The sequence below is a fragment of the Triturus cristatus genome, chromosome 10 (genome assembly GCF_964204655.1).
Source record: "Triturus cristatus chromosome 10, aTriCri1.1, whole genome shotgun sequence".
Taxonomy (NCBI): Eukaryota; Metazoa; Chordata; class Amphibia; order Caudata; family Salamandridae; genus Triturus; species Triturus cristatus.
In genome coordinates, this window is record NC_140593.1 from 493,512,972 (window position 1) to 493,533,150 (window position 20,179).

Genomic DNA, 20,179 nt, shown 5'->3' on the forward strand with positions numbered 1-20,179 from the left:
TCAAAGCGAAAATGATTATGCTGTTCAGGTATCATGTAAAGTAAAGGAAGTAAGGTATTGTGTTATGTTGTGCAGATTTGTGGATCGCACTATCACCTGGGAGGGTATCCTGGCGCTGAGCAGGTCTGATTCTAGGCACATCTAGGGACCTAATGGGACAACTCGAAAAGCCAGGTCTTCAAGTTCTTGTGGAAAGCAAGAAGTGAAGAGGAGGAGGGTCTGATGTGTAGTGTCAGGTCATTCCACGCTTTAGGATCGATGTTGGGGAAGGTTTGACTCAAAGGAAGGGAAGTAAGAAGGATATTGGCTAAGTATCAAGAGCTAAAATGTCCCACAATTATGTAATTTTTGGAAAATATATACATTTGTTAATTGGTCAGTTGATCATAACGGATAGGAAAGACTTCAGGTGCTCAGACGGCATTAACAGACGAAACCTGGTCTGATGAATCTCACAAATAAGAGGAGATAATGAAAACCGCAAAATAGTGTAATGAAGTGTGGGAGTAAGTCAATAGGGAAATGGAGGTTATTGAGTATCTGAAAATATTGCATTGTCTGCATGAGAGTAAAGTGAATTTGGAAGCAATGAGTGACGAGGTAATTCCTGATGCACTTCTCAATTAATTTTGTGGTAATGGTGTCTTGTTTGGATGGCCATTGCAGTTTTTTGTGTGTTTTCCATATAATAAGCCCTGTGCTTTTGCTGTTTGGTGTTGCTCAGCCTGCTTATGAAGACTAAGGATTTGCTGTTGAGTTTGATATTTTGCATCTTTTTGTTTTTATCCAGGGTCCATTTCCTCGTGTGATGCATTTCTAAACGTCTTCCAAAGTAAAGGCTTGCGGCAGGAGGTCATTTGTCCCTGTGCGAGTTCACCAGAGGCACTCACGGTGGCCATTCGAAGGTAATGTATTTTCTAGAAATATAGACTGTTGCGTTGTTTACAACCGTGTGGATTTCAATGTGTTGCACTCTTGGGCCATACCCTAAAATGCCAACTTCTCTTCTCTTAGGTTAACTTCAAAATTCTTTAGTAATCCGCCTTTCAAAAACTTTGAGTTTCTGTTGCGATAACCAGCAGCATAACATAAATCTAATGCCGGATTATCTGATACATTGTGGTATTTTTATAGCTGGAAACCGACACAGCTAGTGTTTTGACAACACAACAAGACTGCTCTTGGTGTGACAGTTTACAGTGCTTTGCTTGTTTGCACAATACTCTCTTTGAATTTCTGCTGACAGTTATTGGGCTTCTTACACAAAGCCCCATGGTAAGAAAGTGCATAGACTGCAGGTAGAGGTTAGCTTTAAGGTTCAGTTGTCGGATAGAGTGTACAGAAATTGCAAACTTCATTTCCTGCGTTGTCCTGTTCAGGTGTTTAAGACCAGAAAGGTTTTCCTCTGTCAGGATATTTTTGTTGGTACTTGGGAACTTCAGTAGGCATATGTGTGGAAAAAGGGTTATTTTCAAAGCTGAGACAGAGCTCGCCATTTGCAAAGATTGCGATGCCCAAAAAGCAGCTTCACTGAGTATACTCCCGCACCTTCCTAATGGTGTTACTAATCTAGTTTACACACCAAGCATTAGTGCTGATTTCGAACCTGCTCATTGACTGTTCATCTGGTTTGTATCCATTCACTGTCCCTGAATGTTCTGTTATAGCAATTCTTTGTCTTAGTTGTGTGAGCAGGAGGTGATATTTAGTCATTTGTCTCTTGTGTTTTTTTCTTATTTACACTTCAGATGTTTCATGTATTAATGGACTCTCCCTGGAAACAAACTACTAAAGGAAAATATGAACATCATTTGTATCTACACGCACAGATTCTCTGTGTGGCTCAGAGCTGTGGTCATCTAGACATTATTGTCTCTTGGAACTAGCAGCTTCAGTTACGGAGCTATGCCACAAAGCATCCTGTTTTGCTTATTTTACACCAGCTGGGTTCTTAGGTCTGTGATGTTGTAGTTCTGGCTGCCATCTTTAGCCTTGGTTGACCTGTCAATTAAAATGTTTCATGGTGACATAAGCTAGTGGTTGTGATGTTGTTCAGTTGACCACAACCGGGATTTACACATGGGTTTACTTTATTATGCCTCATCAAAATATGCTTCTTAGGGTCAAAACTTTAGGATAAATTCAGGTCACATGGAAAAGGCATTTCTTCTCCCGTTCCTTCACAGTGAATACGTATGGTGTATGGACTTGTGAGCAGCTGATCCCTCTCTTCCAATGCTTATTAGCAAACATGCTAATAAGATTTTTTTCTACTTCTCTCTTGTTTGGGGTCAATAATTAGTCTTTGGACTTATTCCTGTCCTTTTTCATAGTTTTAAATTTCTGTCCCCAGGGTTCTTTATCGTTAAAAAGGTTACCCACAGCAAGTAATTCAACATTTTGCCTTTGATACAGGATAGTTACATATAACTCTGGGAAAGGAAAGACATTGAAAACATTGATTTTCTTTATATATATGTAAAAGTAGGATCGTTGCCAGTTTTAGGGAGTTTTGTTGCCGATTAACTCACTGTTGTATTGGTCGTGCCCTGACCAGCATCCTAACATCTCGCAGACATGATACTTGACATTTTAAAACTTTGACACAGTATGCAATTAGCCATCCCTGAAATTGTTATGATGTTTAGATGTAAGAAAGATGAGATCAGTTCAGATAACATTATCATCTACTCCTGTTTTGACAGCCAAATATGTGTGTCTAACAGCAGCAGGTCGAGGTGAGACACTTCAGCCGCGTCCATGTTTGTAGAGAATACTGTACAATAGCTTGAAAGCTTCTCTTCTCTACCAGCCCTCACTCTTGAGATCATGTTTTCGCTCCTATTCCCCAAGGCAATTTACACTTTCATTCTATGGAAGGCCAGTATGATAACCAATGACTGTTTGGTGTTTACAAAGAAGAAGAATGTCATTTAGAGAAAAGGGTACCCCGTGAACAGGGGCATCAGCTGTGATGCAGAAAGTATCATTTACTATCTAAAAAACAAAAGAAAAATTACATTAGGAATAATACTTTACATTCATTTAATTTTAGAGTTGGCAAGAACTAAGTTTTGTTTCCTCTTGCATAAAAAATAGGCAGACCTGCTGAAAGCATGCCTTGGTTCAAATATATACCTCTAGCACTAAGATGAGAACAAATCCCAAATTGTATTAAATACCAGTTTCACGCCGTAAAATAACTTTTCCTCAGTATGCCTTGTCAGCCGCTGTCACATTTGAGTTGAATTGTATTGGAACATACATGTATGCCTTCTACTATGGGATGCATTGTGCAAACATATTGGAACTATTGCATAAATGGCAGTAACTCTGGGATATCTGTTTGTATAAAGCTACTGAGGGCTTATAATATGGTATCAGCATCTGAAAAGGCTGTCAACCGAGTCCTGTGTGATGACTGAGCCCTGAGGCAAGTTATACGCTCGAGCAAGGTACCGTTACTGATAGTGTAAACTGTATGATTAAAGATGCACACAGAAACCTTTATATATATATATACAATTTTGTCCTGAGCCTCTTCCTACCCTGGGAATACTTTGATTTTGATTGGAACAAGCTGCAGTCATGTTGTTGGTTAGAACTTAGACCATTTTTGCTTGTCAGGAGAAAAGCGAAGATGGTCTCATAAAGAAGCTGAGTATTGTATGCTAATTTTTTTTTATAGCTTCATACCCCTGATGAGGAATGGTGGGCATATGCTGAATTACCCGCATGCTACTCTGTGGGAGGGTTACGAATGGAAGATCCGTGTCATGTGGCCTCTGTGCAGTTGATGATTATCTGCCTGGGTCCAGAGATGTAGGCTTATTATGTTTTGTCACTACACAGGTGTGTGAATTTATAGCAAAAAGGAGAGAGATAGGATGCTTATGCATTTGATATTGTATGGATGAATAAAGTGTGTGTGTGAGAGAGCTATGTAGCATAATTGGGAAGTGTTTTGTGTTGTGCATATGTCAGGAACTGCTCAATCTGAGTCACGTAATTGCAAAACAATAGGGTATACCCAATATCAGCAGGAACTGGGCCAATAATTATATATACAGCAAAGATCCAACTGATGAACCTCTGAAAAGGGAAAAATAGAAAACACCCCATAATCATTAAATCATACAATGACCAGGATGACTTGGTTGTCAACAAAGTTTTATATTGACAAATATTAATTGATTGGCTTGTTTTACAAATCGCAATTACAGTGGTTGCTCCTTCATGACACGGTATATTATCTGGGGTCGAAACGTCGACTTTTCTTACACTTCGGACCTGTACTAAAGCCCAACAGCGGACAAGCTTATCATGCATTTATGGCATCCCATCGCTTAAGCAGTTTCAGTTAGTCTCTTAAAAACTATGTTAGACAGGTCAATCTAACTCTTGAAGTATTGTGGATTTTGTGGATTTTGAAAGTTCCATCCTCCACTTTCCCTTCACTTCACTAGGACTACCTTGAGCACTTTATACACCTTGTCACGGCGAAGCAGTCACTGTAATTGCGATTTTTAAAACAAGCCAGTCGATTAATCCTCATCAGTATAAAACTTTGTTAGCAACCAAGTCATCCTGGTCACTGTATGATTTAATGATTATGGGGTGTTTTCTATTTTTGTGTGTTTCCCTTTCAGAGCTTCATTGATCAGTCTGATCTTTGTTATATATATCAATCTGAGTCACAGCAAATACGTAGCAGCACCTATGCATGGATGTACGATAAAAGCATGAGAAAAGCGTGATCATATAGTTTAGAACACATTGAACATAAGATTAGGAAGTTTCTAGGTGTCAAAGAAGACACTCTGTTTTGGGGGGGGGGGGGTTCACCCTCTATTATAGATACTGCTCAATCTGAATCATGTAATTACAAAACAATATGGTATACCCAATATCCGCTGGAACTGGGCCAGTAATGATGTATACAACAAATGATCTTTGCTGTATATATCATACAGCAAAGATCACACAGGAGAGGAAGAGGAGCAATCTAGAGGACTCTCAATTATGCACCCAGGAGCAGCAGGGAGTGACCCAAAGGGATGGGCAACCTGCTATAGCATATGCTTTAATGTGTCAACTGTGGAGCGAGAGGGAAGCAATCATTATACGATCTGTCATACTATGCATGAGAGGCCCATCCAGGTAAGACAGGGAGCAGCCCATAGGAATGGGCATTGTGCAGCCATCCACAATATGTGTTCTGATGAGTCCACGACAGAGGAGCAACCATTGTGCAAGAAGCCACTGTATATACTTTGAGAGTCACACCCATACGTGACATGGAGATACCCATAGGAATGCAGATTTTACAGCCAGTCATAATATGTGCTGTGCAGAGTGCAACTGGGATTGGCTGGCACAAGAATAGGAATTGTACAACCAGCAATAATGTTTTGATGGGTCACTGTCAGGCGAACAAGGAGCATCATTATGTAACCAGCCATGTTATGTTAGGATATTTGTGAAGCGCATGACTGTCCCAGCAACGGGGCATCCCAGCGTTAGTCTTAGAAAGGTTAGCAAGAGAAGGAAAGAGGAATTAGGTGGAGAATGGAAAGATTTTCAAGGTTTTTCTGAAAGCCCAGTGATTCTGAGTGCTCCTGATGGACAGAGGTAGTGCGTTCCAGAGGGCAGTGGCTCTGGCACAGAAAGAGCGCCCTCCGGCACTTGCTCTTTTTACATGCGGGACACAGGCCAAATGCAGGTTGGCTGAGCGCAGGACTCGCACAGGAACATAAGGGTGGAGCAGCTTGGAAAAAATAGAAGGCTCCTGAGAGTTCAACATTTTGTGAGCCATACATAGAACCTTAAAATTGATTCTCTTGTCCACAAGGAGCCAGTGCAGGCTGTGGATAAAGCTGGAAACGGAGTAAAAACTTAGGGTTGGCAAATAGTATCCGTGCCGCAGCATTTTGGGCCATCTGTAGTCTTTCGGTTGCTGTTTTGATGGATCCTAAATGCAGCGCATTGCAGTATTCCAGTCTAGACAGTATGGTCATCTGGGTAATAACTTGGCGAGTCTGGGAATAAAAAATCCCAAGAAGGGTTTTAGCCCTCGTAGGAGTCCAAAACATACACCTGCCACCTATTTCGCCTGCACTTCAAAAGTAAGAGCGATGTCAATCCAGATGGCCACATTCTTTTACCACTCTTTTGGGCTGGGAGGAGGCCCTAAAGTGGAGGGCTGCCAATGGTCATTCCATTGTTGGATATCTCGCCCTAGGAGAAGAATTTCTGATTTGCCTGAGTTTAACTGTAGGCAGTTGGCCATCATCCACTCAGCAATGGCCACCATATTGTCTTGGAATTTGACCAGATTCTGACTAAACAAGTTGGAAAAGACAAGCTGAGTATCATCTGCATAGGATATCCGAGTGATGCCACGAGCCTTAGCAACCTGAGCTAGTGCTTGGATATCGATATTAAAAGGTGTAGGGCTCTGTGCAGAGCACTGGGGGACCCCATGTCGCAGTGTGTGTACTTGGGAGTTGTAGGACGACCTGAAAAGATCTTTCAGCTAAAACGGACGTGAACCAGGTTAATGCCGGTCCACCAATGCCTATCTCCTGTAAGTGTCGCATCAGAATACTATGACATGCAGTGTCACAGGTGGTGCTTAAATCAAGCAAAATTAGAGCAGCGGAAATTCCCTGATCTAAAGAGCCCTGTAGATGCTCGGTGACAGCCAGCAGCGCAGCCTCAGTGCGATGTTGTGGTCTAAAGCCGTTTTGAGAAGAGTCTAAGATAGAATTGGACTCTAAAAACTTGGTTAGAGTATCATTAATATGAGACTTGGTAACTTTGGCAAGATAGGGTAGAAGGAAGATGAGACGGAGGTTTTCTGGTTTGGAGGCCTCCAGCGCCGTTTTTTTCAAAAGAGGGATAACTAGCATGTTTCCATGCAGTCGGTACTGACGCCAATGATAGTGATTTATCAATTCTAGACATACTGGGAAAAGACAGTCCTGACACTTAAGAAACAGTTCTGGCTTAAGGGGATCGGCAGGGGAGCCTGATTTTACTTTATTGCAGAGAATTTGGAGCTCCCCAAGAGACAGCAGGGGAAAGAGCGCAGCTGAGGCGGGGGCGACTCCTAGGCACCTCTAGACAGGAGGCCCTGATGTCAGAGGCAAAGTTTGAATTAATGAGTTCCACCTTTTTGGTAAAATACTCTGCCAGTTCCTCGCATTGTGTGTTGGAGGTGATGATAGGCTCTGCTGCCAATGAGGGTTTCAAAAGACCCTTCAAGAAAGAAAAGATGATTTTAGTGGAGTTGTTACTGTTTATTTCCTTAACATAGTGCTCGGCCCTAGATTTCCGAATAAGTTTGTGATATGTCTTAATGGCAGCTCTATATCTTATTTTAGCGGAGGGTTCATCAGAGCGTCTCCAGGTGTGTTCAAGAATGTTGCAGTTCTTTTTAGCCAAGGTCAAAGCCTCGTTGAACCAAGGACTGGCCTGAGTTCTCTTGCTGTAGATCAGTTTAGCCGGGATGCACCTTTAGAGGTCATGCATGAGCCATTTATGGAAGAGACTATTGGCTACTTCCATGTTGGTGGTTAGTTGAGGACTCTGCATACGTAGGAGGTCGCAGAAATTGCCAAAGTTGAGCTTGGACCATGGGTGCCTAAAATTAGGGTTGTGGTGGACAGGCAGTTTAGCGCCTTCAGAATGCAATGATATAAAAATTAGAAAATTGTCAGACCATGGCATAGGGAGCGGAGGATCGACCTTTAACAAAGAAATGTTTGGAGAAGACAAGGTCAAGAAGATTCCCAGCAGAATGTGTGGCACCTGGATGCGCAATTTTTAAAAGAGCGTTTCGCAGTTGGGAATAGTGTAAAGCTACATGTATAGGGCTCTTTAAAAATGACTGCAATCCCCCCTCCTTTACTGCTCTGTTAAAATTCTTCATTGCGTAGCCGGGGGGAGGGCCAAACCAGGTGTCTAGAGTGAGCCGGGTGTCTGCTAGGAACAGAATATCTGGATCCTTATCTTGTAGCAGGTCAAACACTTCAGCATGGTGTTTGACCAAGGAGCGGCAATTTAAGAATAAGGAATTTGTACACTGTGTTGGGGTCCGGGGGAGACTCCGTGTTGGAACCAGCGACGCTGGTTTTGAAATGCACCTTATTTAGTGGAAGGATTGTTCCACTGGGGCCCAGCCATGCTCATTACACGAAGAAACGCACAGTCTGAGAGATAAAAGCTCCTCCTGCGAATAGACCAACCTGTGGGTGTTCAGAGGGGCAGAGTACCTGGCGACGTGCAGGCGGGCTTGCCTTTGGTGCGCCAGCGGCACGTCCGCGCTACCGCCTGAATGAAGTACCCAGGGGGGCTCAACTGGCTTCTCCCGGTCTCGCCTCTGGCTGGTTTAGACCAATCAATCAGCGTGAAGCAATGCCGTCCGAAAAAAAGTAACAAAGATATTTTTTAAAGATTAAAAAGTCAGACACAACAGATAATGAAGTTAGCAACATATGTTTTTAGCAGCGTATACATCAGAGCAACACATAAAACACATAGAAATCCTGTGTCATGTAGCTGAAGAGTCCATCCAGGTGTAACAGGGAAGGAAAAACCAATTGCAAACTGTTCTACAATCAGCCTTCATGCATGCACAATGCAGAACAGAGGAACAACTACTGAGGAGTTCTAGGTGTGACCAGGATCAGCCCAGATGGATGGAAATTATATACCCTGTTAATTGAAGTCTAGCCAGGACCTGCAGAACAGTAGCCATGATTCCGCCAGCCTTAGTAAATGATCTGAGGGGTCCAGATAGAGGAGACAGAGAGACAAAAAATGGGCAATGTACAACCAGCGTAACAAAGCGGTGGTTAGGCCTAGTTATTGGGATATCATCTTGAGAAGAGTCCGGTCTTCACTGTCTGAAACTGATATCCAAAAGATTGCGAGTGATAGCATTTCAATTTGTGTATGCAAAAATTATCCCTCCCTGCCACCTAGACGTGGAGAAGGCATATCCAAAGTCAAACCTCAAATGCCCCCAATAGATGAGTTGTCTAGTCCACGCATAAATGGTGAAAACGTAGTTCACGGTTATGGTTGCCTTAGGAAATAAAGAACCAAAACGTATATCGGTTTTCCTGTTGCAGCATTGTGGTTATGTTGGAGGAGAAGTGAAGGGAGGCTGATGCTGTGGTTCAGGGAAGGATGAACCAACGAAAAACAAGAGTCCTTTCCCAAGAGCCATCTAGGCTCGATCAGGGACGATGTCATGGGAAGGGGCGCCCTTAAGCTCTCCGTCCTTTCCTCTCACCCAGGCTTGAAACCATGAAAAAAATAAGGTTACCTGAAATCGTGCAGATATAAGAGGGAGTGAGACTGGGGAGAAGGGACGAACACTTGAATATGGAGGATGGTTCGCCCGGCTAATCTTGTTGATAGGAGTAAAGTCTTCAAAAAACCTTCAAAATAAATGCAAAGACAAAATAAGACTGTGGTATGAATAAACAGACAACCTTCCCTTTAAAAACACTTACCGCTTTTGCACATTCAGCTGTCATACCATGCAGTGACTCCAGCAGACAAGGCAGGACTAACTAGAAATAAAACTCAACTGATTAGCAATTTTGTCATTTGTGGACCTTGTACATAATCCCAGTTCTCCCATGGCGGAGAGGGGAATATGTTGAGGGTGGGAGGGTTGATGCTGAAGTGGGCTCAGCTCTCTCCAGAGGGGTAGTTATATCAGTGAGGTTCGGGAGGCGTGAAGCTCAAGTTTCCTAACTAAAGCAGTGGGCCATAGGGTGAATGAGGGAGATGACCAAGGTTCGGAATGGGCTGTTCCCATTAGGAAAAGAGTCCTGATCTGAATTAAGTGGGCCTCTGGGGCTGATTTAGAATTTGGCAAACAGGGTATTCTCTCGCAACGGAGTACCCTGTCCACCAATCTCAAGATCCAGCCACCCAATTTTGATTCCAGCGGAACGCAAGTTGTACACTAGCAGAGTTAAATTTATTCTGATGTTAAATTTCCTCCAACGGAATAGGAGCCCTCGGAGCTAAGACCTCCTATTGTCTGCCCTATTTAGAATGGATGCTCAGATTGCTTTTTTTTTAATTTTATTTTTGCAACAGAGTGCTATGTCCGCCAAACTCGAACTCACACCCTGTGGTTTTAACATATATAATATAACCTAACCCACTTGTAATATCGATAGTTCTTGATCCTCATGTAAAACCAAAATAATCCTTGTTCATCTATTTTATGGATGTGCACTATTTCATTCACATCATGCTTGAAAACAAGCATTTACAATGCCATTGGTTTTGTCTTTTCAACAGTATACAAAAAAATGTTTTTACTATGCTTCACTTACAGACATTACATGTATAATACGAGAAACAACTTCCTTGCAACTCGAGACGTGGATTGGAAAAATGGAAGTGAGAATTATGGCGTGTGTGAGCAAGTCTGAGAATGTGTATTTGTGCCATAATTTGTGTGTGTATCTGCAAGTATGTGTGCGAGAGGCAGTGGGAGAAAGTGTTGGTGGGTTTGCTAGTGTGTGAATGTAAGTGTATTTGAGTGTTTGTATTATGCTAGTGCGTATGCTGCTGGCCCTCACATAGTGGAGGTAATTCTAGCCTTTTTGTGGGCGCGCACCGATGTCATAAGGGTGGGGTATGTTACCCATGGAAGAATACAGGCCCTTGCATATTGAAAATAATTCTTAGCATATGCGGGTACCTGAGGCAAAATATATTGGAGGTAATTCTTGGAATAAGAGAGGGCGCCCAGGTTATGAGAATACCAATGGTAAAATGCTATCCATTGCCTAGAGGAGGTAATTTGTGACATATGGGGAACCCCCAGCCTATTGGGAAGCATCCAAGGCAAAATTTTGGCACTCGCATGTATGCATTTCCTGCAGTGGCAGGTGGTGACATTTGAAAGTGGCGAGGCATAAAATGATTTTCATACTGCACCGAGCCCGAACAACCTAAGGAGGATTGGGGGGGGTTCTCCCACTGAGAAAATTTTGAAAAAAGAGTGGAGAAATGATGCATTTTCAAGCAAATTTGAGAAAGCAGGAAGATTAATAAAGCAATTGTGAAAGTGCAGTAATTACATTAATGAAGAGATGTCATATAACATAGATAGCTGCTTATTCAGAATAACCACAGAGCTTCATAACAGACTTAGATATACAATGCATTTTTAGTACCTCACAGATGTTTTTTATTTAACAAACCACTAAACAGGTCGCAAACTTGCAGCATTCAACATTGTTCACTTTTTGTAGTTAAAATCAGCACGCCTGTCTTTAAGAGCAGCAAACTTTTCAATAACTTGAATGTTAAAGTCTGGGATTCTTTTAACTAGGTCGCTCTCTATAGAGAGCATTGCTAAAGCATTCAGTCTTTCCTCAATCATTGTGTTTCTCCGGAATGTCTTAATTCTGTTTAAGGTGGAAAAACATTGTTCCGACTCTGCAGTTGTCATAGGAGCGGTAATGACAATTTTTAGTAAAGCCACTGTCTTTGTAAGTGACTTTTCCATATTATGTTTCTGTATTAAAGCCAGCAAAGAAATGGCACCAGTGGACTTCCGGTATACACTCATTCCGTACAGTACAGTCAACTCAGTTTTCAGGTCCTCTTGTTGAGCATAGGATAAGCTTCCACAGCATCATTCAGAGCTTCTTCAGGGAAGGATTGATCATATTTTGCAAAGTGTTCACTTTGCAATAATGCGACACTCACCAAATGTTTAGTGAAAGAAAAACGTTCTTGTGCATGCTCAATTATAATGTCACATATCCCGTCTGCAATTCGGACCAGACTGCTGATGTTTTTCCTGCGGTTTGCAAAAGTAGAATGCTCTGGCAGTTTCCGGTCTAAATTGTCAACCCCATCTCTCACTATGCTCATGTTGGTGACAAACATTCTGGTATCTCTTTGCACAGAGACAGTATCTATGGCTCGTGCTTGTAACTGGTTGTATAACATGTCAACAAAATACATTATTTCTTGAAATAAAAACAGAACAAACTGAAACTCTCTGTCTTGTAGTGTTCTAGCAAAGCCACGGGCTTCAGTCTGACTTTTGTAATCAAAGGCATCATTGGCTTCTATGGCCTCAAAACATTTCTCAAGGTCCTCCCTATGTTTATATATTAGGTTGCCTGTACGGATGTTAAAGTTCCAATGAGTTGAGGATCCCCTTGGGAAGCCTTTTGTCCACAATCTCTTGAAGTGCTTCCGTTCTTTTGGGGGAACGTGAGAAGAATGCTGCCATGCCTCCTACATCCTGAAAGAAAATTTGTGTCTCGGATATCCTTGATAATGCCTGTTGCATAATAAGATTAAGTTGGTGGGCGTAACAGTGCACATAATGAGCATTAGGGTACACATCTCTAATTCTTTTCTGTACTCCACCAATTCGTCCACTCATTACGGATGCACCATCATAGCTTTGTGCGATACGTTTTTTTTTTTGAGACCGCTCTGGAAAAATGAATTTCAGTTCAAGCAGTATAGCTGAAGTAATGGTTTCTGCACTAGAGTCTCTTAAATGTGAGAAACCATAGAACCTCTCTACAACTTTACTGTCATTGTCAAGGTACCGAAAGACTAATACGGACTGTGTTTTTGTGGCCACATCAGTGGTGTCATCAGCCTGAATAGCCACAAAGTCTGTGTTTTGCACCTCTTGGACAATATGGCTTCTCAATATTTGCAGCATACAATCAAGGAGTTCATTTTGTATAGTTTTAGAGGTGCCCTTAAAGACTGTAGCACTTGGTAAATGTGCTTCCATGTCATGGTCTATGCTTGCTATTAAATCCACAAGGCCTCTGAATATTCCAGGATTTGAGGAAGTTTCCGATTCATCATGGCCTCGCAATGCCAGTTCGAAACCACCACAGAAACGAATACAATAAATTATTTTTGATAGTATGTGTCTATTCCTATCAACTGCTTCATTGTGTTTCTGTATTGTTTTCCGGTATGCGTCGTTTATGTGGTGTTCAATCGGTGTCTCCCCCAACATTCCTAGTCTCGTCAGGTTTTCCATATGGATTCTTGTGTGTGCATGCGTCTTGATTTTGTCAGTCAGATGCTTCAAGTCTGTTACTCCTTGTTTTGTCCAAGGCAATTCACCACCAAACAGCATTCAGGGAAAGCAGAACAGAGAATTTGTTGACGCACACCCTGTAAGCCAATCAACTTTTGTGTACCAGGTGTTTGAGAATGTACGTTTGTAAGTCTTTCCTCTGTCCTGGGTACTTTGTTGTAGTTTCAGGTCAGGCCGATCAGCTCCTAATTGCTTTATATGTAGTTTCTCTTCATGTGTCCATCCAAAGAATGACCTTGCAAGAAGCTGTTCTACTGTATTCATGCTGATGCTGGCCTTACCAATATTAACCCCTTCAGCGCGGCGCGGATTTCCGCGCCACGCTGAAGGTTTCGTGTGCGGGCGGGGCCATGACGGAGCGGTTCCGTCATGCGCACATACATAGCCCTAACTGCAATGTAAAAAAATCTAGCATCAGCTTCCTTACCTTTAACACTGGTGTTTGCTGGGTTGTAGCCGGGGTGAAAGAGCAGCAAAGGAGTTTGGGGCCTCTTGTTCTTCGCCCAAAAATGGCCCAAAAATTAGGTAATGCCTGTCAGGCTTTACCAGGTGCTGAAAATAAAAATATAACAATTTAGTGAACCAAATACAGACGGTCCTCTCACAGATGAGACAGCGCCCCTCAGCCTTCACAGGCAGGAACCAGTCCGTCCGACAACCCATCCATCCACACCTAGATAACCTTTGTGAAGTGTCTTGCACTAGATACGTCCATACAGTGTGGGGCGACATCTCGCCCCATTCCCAGTTGCACAGCGAAGTATACTCTGATATACCACTATTATTCTTTTGTCCATTTTTATACATTTAATCCATACGTGTGCAAATGTTTTAACCGCTTTTCCATCTTAGTTCACATGCGAGGTCATGCCTTTTCAGAAAGCTTAAACTATTCAAGATGTGCCCATCCAGACCTCCTTCAAGAATGCAGCAAAAAAGCAAGATGTCGCCCCACACTGTATGGACTTTCAGTTTCGTGCCACTGGGCAAGGCATTAGCTTCAGTTTGCACGCAGAATTGGATTAACGCCAAAACAGACCATGTTTATTGAGTCAAGGAAGGTGTGCAATCTGTCACTCCTTTGCACTAGGTACGAACACATCACCACGTTTTAGTAACTTTTGATACGTTTGAGCTAGAAAGAAATTTTTTCTTAAAATCTGCAGATTATGCAGCAGATGAAGGATTAAGTGGCAAATGCTTCTCATTCAGGTTGTGCATACTCAAGCGGATGAGTCTAGATGGGTTCAGCTGGGGCATCGCGGAAATCAAAGAGTTCCAGACAGGCCTGTGCCACTTGAAGTTTCTCGACTCGGACAAATGCTACCCACTAGCCCTCTTGACTGAAGCAGACTCAACCACAGACGCAAGCATGCAAAGTGTCTCCTCAACAACATGCTGTGATTCTATGCAAATCACTTGATATCCCCGTGGCTGAAAAAATCAAAACCATTATTCTGTAATGTAACTGGTGCTCAAGGTGCTCCAATACCTTTGGGTCCAGTTCGCGCTATATAAAATTGGAAAATAAGAATGTCTGTAGTATTGTAATAATTACAATACTACAGACATTAACATGGGTACATTAGAACAGCACAGTTGCTACTTTGTTTTCACACGTGTTGTCCCATTTTAAATGGTGATACAAAACATACAAGCACTGCACACAGCATGCTATGAATGCCTAAAAGCCCGTTATATTGTCACTGCATTCACATATCGTAGACAAGGGCATTGATCACCACATAGATATATCACGCTGTTGGGAATGGCAAAATACTGCGCTCGAGCCTGGTGTGAATGACATAAGATCATTTAAAAGCACCTAAGTCTCTCACACTGATTTTGTTCAGGGTGGTGCTTCGCAGGACAAAACGGGTAACGTCCCTTTTGGTCATACTCTATTAATGCAAATGCAGGAAAATAAAGAGGAAAGGTCGTCAACGATCTCTCCAGTCTTGGTCGGACTAACATACTCACTAATCCAAGATAACCAGGCTGCCGTCACACCTGCTTGGGTTCCGCTGTCCTCCTGCACCTACAAGCCTTGCTTGTGGTCTCAGTGGTATTTATATCGATGTGGTTCATCTATGCACGTTCTTTCATGGGCAGCTTGTGATGCTGTGTCACACATTTGGGCCTCAGGGCTGAAGGGCAGCTGTAAGTTTGTGGTGCGCTCCGGATTTATGAAAATAAGTGTTCCAGGCCTGAACGCACACACGGGAGGATGTGCACTTCCCAATAGTACTCTGCACGCACATGGGCGGGTGTGCATTCCCCGAGGGTACTCTGCACGTACATGGGCTAGTGTACACCTCACGAGTGTACTACTATGCATGTACATGAGCTATATAGAGTGCCACCCGGCCTTTACCAGAACGAGCGGACGCACGCACCCCTCGTGTCCGGGCTTGGTCCCAGGGTATATAATAAACGGGCCCAGGTTCCACGTGACCTGACGGCCGGATCATAGCCAAGTGTGGTCGTGTCCCTAATTTAGTGCTCCCCAGTAGTAGGCCGCATACCCCGTGCCAGAACTACTACACTGGCGACGAAGGTGTTTTGCGAACCCCCGCTGCAGTGGTGCGGTGTGGCATTGCCGTGCCCCACCGCGCTGCCGGCGCCCTTGGAAAGCGCACGCACCCGATCCAGGTGGTGCACGTCACGAGGTGTGGCCGTTCGATTCCTGTCGCGGGAGCCGCTCACAGCATGTGCCGGCGGCCCACCCGCAGCGTTGCGTGACTCCCGCTGGAGTGTGTGCGGAGGTGGAGCAGCGCGATTCCCTGCAAGTCAGCAAGTCAGACGGTGAGGCAGCGCGCACGCGCACTAGCAGGCGGCCCTGGCCAGCGCGTCGGCTGCACGTGGCTTGGGTTCCTTTTGCCTCAGAGGGCGGTTGTCTGCACGTGGGGGCCTCAAGCAAAGAAAAGGAGGTGGATTCCACCGGGGAAAAGGGGTTTGGTGCCTCAGTTAACCCCAGATCGAGACATTTGCCTATACCCCCAGGAAAGGGTGCTACGCCCTCCTTATTGGTGGGTGAAGAGCAGATAAGGCCCCTACCACAGAGGAAGCAGCTCTCACCTGAGTGCAGCCCATCTAAGGCCCATACACCGGAGGAGGCACCTCTCACCCGTACCTTGTACACGGAGGGGACAGTTCCTGCGCAGACACACAAGGGAGACCCTCTGTGCGCAATAGCGTTTGTCTGGAAGTGGTTCAGACCACCAGGCCCCAGCAGTCAGCGATACTGAGTGCAGCGACATGGCTGATGACCCAGCGGCCCAGGCTCCCTCCCCGAGGGCCCCTCACTCGCACGCCTCAGTGACGTCCTTAACGCCGTTCAGCCAGTTGGCCGACCCGGCCACCGCGGCGCCAAGATGGAAGCGATGGGTGGGCCGCCTCAACCACTACTTCACAGGGACTCGGGAACACAACGGCAAAGTGAAGCGGTCACTTCTCATGCATGTCGGAGGCGATGAGCTCTACGAGCTATTCGAGTCGCTACCCAACATCGGACCGGATGACGATTATGACGCCGCCATTGCCGCCCTGAACAAATACTTTGATCCCCAAATGAACCCGGATTATGAACAGTTCAAACTGCGACAGGCTCGTCAGGGGGAAACGGAAACGATGGACATGTTCTACTCTAGACTCAGAAAACTGGCGGCCACATGCACGGGCATAGACCACAATGATGAAAACAGAGCGCAGTTGATCGCCGGGTGCAAGGCAGTGGCCCTGCGACGCCTCATCCTGCGTCAGCAAGGCATCTCCCTGGATGAGATTTTGATCCTAGCCCGCTCTCACGAACTCTCCGATAAATGCGCGGAGGAAATGGAGACGGTGAGATTACGTAACACGTCAGTGGCAGCGACACCGACAACCAAGCCGGTGCGGATAAAGGAAGAGATGGTAGAGGCCATCCAACGGCGGCCAGGAGGAGTCCAACGACGAGGCACAGGCCCAGCGGCCGGTGCGGATACTGCAGGTTCGACCACGGGGACCAGGAAAGATGTCCCGCGAGGGGGCAAGCCTGTGCGGAAAAGCCAATCACTATGCCAGTGTGTGTCACGGGCAAGGGGGAAGAGCACGTGGTAGCGCTCCCAGAGGACGCCCAGGGAGTCTGAAGCACCTCACACTGGAAGACCAAGAGCCAGGAGCGGCCCCAGACAAGGCCATAGATACAGCATACTAGGAAGATGATGACAATGTATTCGTCATTTCATTCACAGGACGCACGGGCAACAGAAGACGACCGCCTCCCATGTGCCAAGTTTGTGTCAATGGATTTCCCATACAGGCTCTGATAGACACTGGAGCGTCAGTGAATGTCATGGACTCTCACCAATTTGATATACTGCAGCCCAAGCCAATGCTCGTCCCATGCAGAACCACAATCTTCACATACGGGGGCACAGAGCTGCTCCCATTGAGGGGTTTGATTGAGGTAGAGGTCACAAGCGACGCTCGCACACTGACAGCAACATTCCATGTCACCGAAGGTGGAACAGGCACGCTAATCGGATGCCACACGGCAGAAGACCTGGAGCTGGTTTTCTTTGCGAGAAAGGTACATGAAAACCACGTGGAAGACATCATGAAAGAATTCCCTCAACTCTTCACGGGGCTGGGAAAACTCAAGAACTTCCAGGTGAAACTGCATACTGACGGTAGTGTCCAACCGAGAGCGCTCCGACACCGACGAATACCGCTGCACATCCGCCCGTTGGTGGAGCAAGAGCTGCAGACCCTGGAAGACATGGGGGTCATAGAGAAAGTTTCGGGACCCACACCGTGGGTGTCACCCCTGGTAGTGGCGCCTAAGCCCAAACAACCGGGCACCATTCGCTTATGTGTGGATATGCGGCTCCTCAACCAAACCATTCGAAGGGAGCGGCATTTGACCCCGACTATGGACGACATCGTAGCGGACTTAAACGGAGCCCAGTGGTTCTCGAAACTAGACCTTAACTCTGGATACCACCAGCTAGAGTTAGCTCCGGAGAGCAGGTATATCACCACCTTCTCAATGCACGTGGGGTTGAGGAGGTATACCAGGCTCAACTTCGGGGTGTCGTCCGCGGCAGAGGTTTTTCAGAATGTGATCCAAGAAACCCTGTCTGGCCTCGTCGGGGTGATCAACCTGAGCGACGATATTCTAATATACTCCCAAAGCCTCGAAGAACACCATGCCAGACTGAGAGCCACGCTACAGCGATTAATGGACTGTGGCCTTACTCTACACCGGAAGAAGTGTGTGTTCTACCAAAGTTCCATCGATTTCTTTGGGTGCGTGTTCTCCAGGGAGGGGCTCAGAGTGGACCCTCGGAATGCGGCAGCGATCCGGAATGCTCCAGTACTGCAGAATCCAACGGCAATCAGAAGTTTCCTGGGCATGGCAACATATTGCGGCCGGTTCTTTCAGAATCTCGCCACGCTGTCAGAACCACTCAGGCAGCTAACAAAAACTGGGGCGCCATGGGCCTGGACACCACGGGAGGAAGCCGCGTTCCAAGGGGTCAAGAAGGCGCTGTTGGACCAAACGACAATGGCATACTTTCATCCTGGACGAAGCTGGTGGTAGACGCCAGCCCGGTGGGGCTTGGCGCTGTACTTCTGCAAGAAGATCGGCAGGGAGTCTATGTGCCAGTAGCGTACGCCAGTCGGGCGCTAACACCAACGGAGACACGATACGCGCAGATTGAGCGCGAGGCCCTGGCCATTCGTTGGACCTGCCAGCACTTTCACCTGTATCTGTTTGGTCATCCGTTTAGAGTCATAACAGACCACAAGCCTCTACTGCCGTTGTTCAGCGGGTCGAACAGGTTAGCGCTGCCCTGGATTGAACGGTGGGCTGTCCAGCTGCAAGCCTACTCATTCCAACTGGTATTCCGCCCGGGAGCCAACAGCCCGGCAGATTTCCTGTCGAGGCACCCACCGCAAGAGGAAGAGGCACCACCATCGGACGACAGTCTGAGGACGGAGGCGTTCGTCCAAATGATCGAGGATGATGCTTGCCCGTTGGCAGTCACCAAGGAGGATCTGTGCGAATCCACGGAGCTGGACATCACACTGCAGCGGGTCAAGGAGGCTTTCGCCACTGGGCGCTGGCACAGGTTTCTGGATGGAGTGGCAGGCCTCATCGAAGAGGAGCAGAACGCTCGTAGACAGCTATGGAAGGTGCGCCATGAGCTCAGCCTTGGAGAGTCAGGCTTGATGCTTCGGGGACAAAACATCATGGTCCCGCACAGCGTTCAGAGACGCCTCGTGTCCATAACCCACCAGGGTCACCAGGGAGTCGTGAAAACGAAGGCGAGGCTCCGGTCCAAGGTATGGTTCCTGGGCATGGACCGGTTGATCGATGAGGAGGTGCGGACCTGTCACTCGTGTGCCATAACCGGAGCTGACCCTGTTCCCGCACCGGTAATCATGGAGGAGCCATGCAACACACCCTGGACCAAAGTGAGTGTCGACTTCGGCAGCTTTCCGGACGGGCGGCACACGATGGTCGTAATGGACTCACGCACAAAATTCCCAGTGGTCGAACTAGTGTCGTCCACTGCGTTCACGCATGTACAGCCGGCTCTTGAAAAGATATTCGCAACCTTTGGGCTACCGGAGGAGATAAAATCAGACAACGGCCCGCCCTTCCAGGGGCAGGAGTTTCAGGACTTCTTACAGAGGCGGGCGATCAAACACAGGAGAATCACACCTCAATGGCCCCAAGCCAATGGGGAAGTTGAGCGATTCATGAGAACACTAAATAGAGAGATGTGCATAGGGTTGGACAGTCATCAAGACCCTGAGACCTGCCTCCCTCAGTTCCTGGTTGCATACCAGCAGACGCCGCACGCGACGACAGGGTGTGCTCCGGCTACCCTCCTGTTGAAGCAGCCTCCTTGTGACCTCTTCCCTGAAGATGCCAACTGGGCGCCACCCGGCCTGGATCCGGTAAGAGCCCAGCAAAAGCACCAGCAGACCAACGACAAGGCGACTCTCCGCCGAGGGGCCAGAACTCAGACCATCCAGGTGGGGTCTCGGGTGATTATGAAA

The 20,179-nt window shown here is 46.1% G+C and overlaps 1 protein-coding gene across 18 annotated transcripts in view; it reads left to right on the forward strand.

Annotated features, from left to right (window-relative positions):
* Positions 1 to 20,179, forward strand: part of DIP2C (DIP2 acetate--CoA ligase C (putative)) — a 1,028,010-nt gene that overhangs the window by 815,746 nt on the left and 192,085 nt on the right. For all 18 annotated transcript variants that reach the window (XM_085631929.1, XM_085631931.1, XM_085631933.1 and 15 more), the window contains one exon: positions 791 to 905. In XM_085631929.1, the coding sequence (XP_085488055.1) occupies positions 791 to 905 (115 nt within the window). The remainder of the gene's footprint in view (positions 1 to 790; positions 906 to 20,179) is intronic.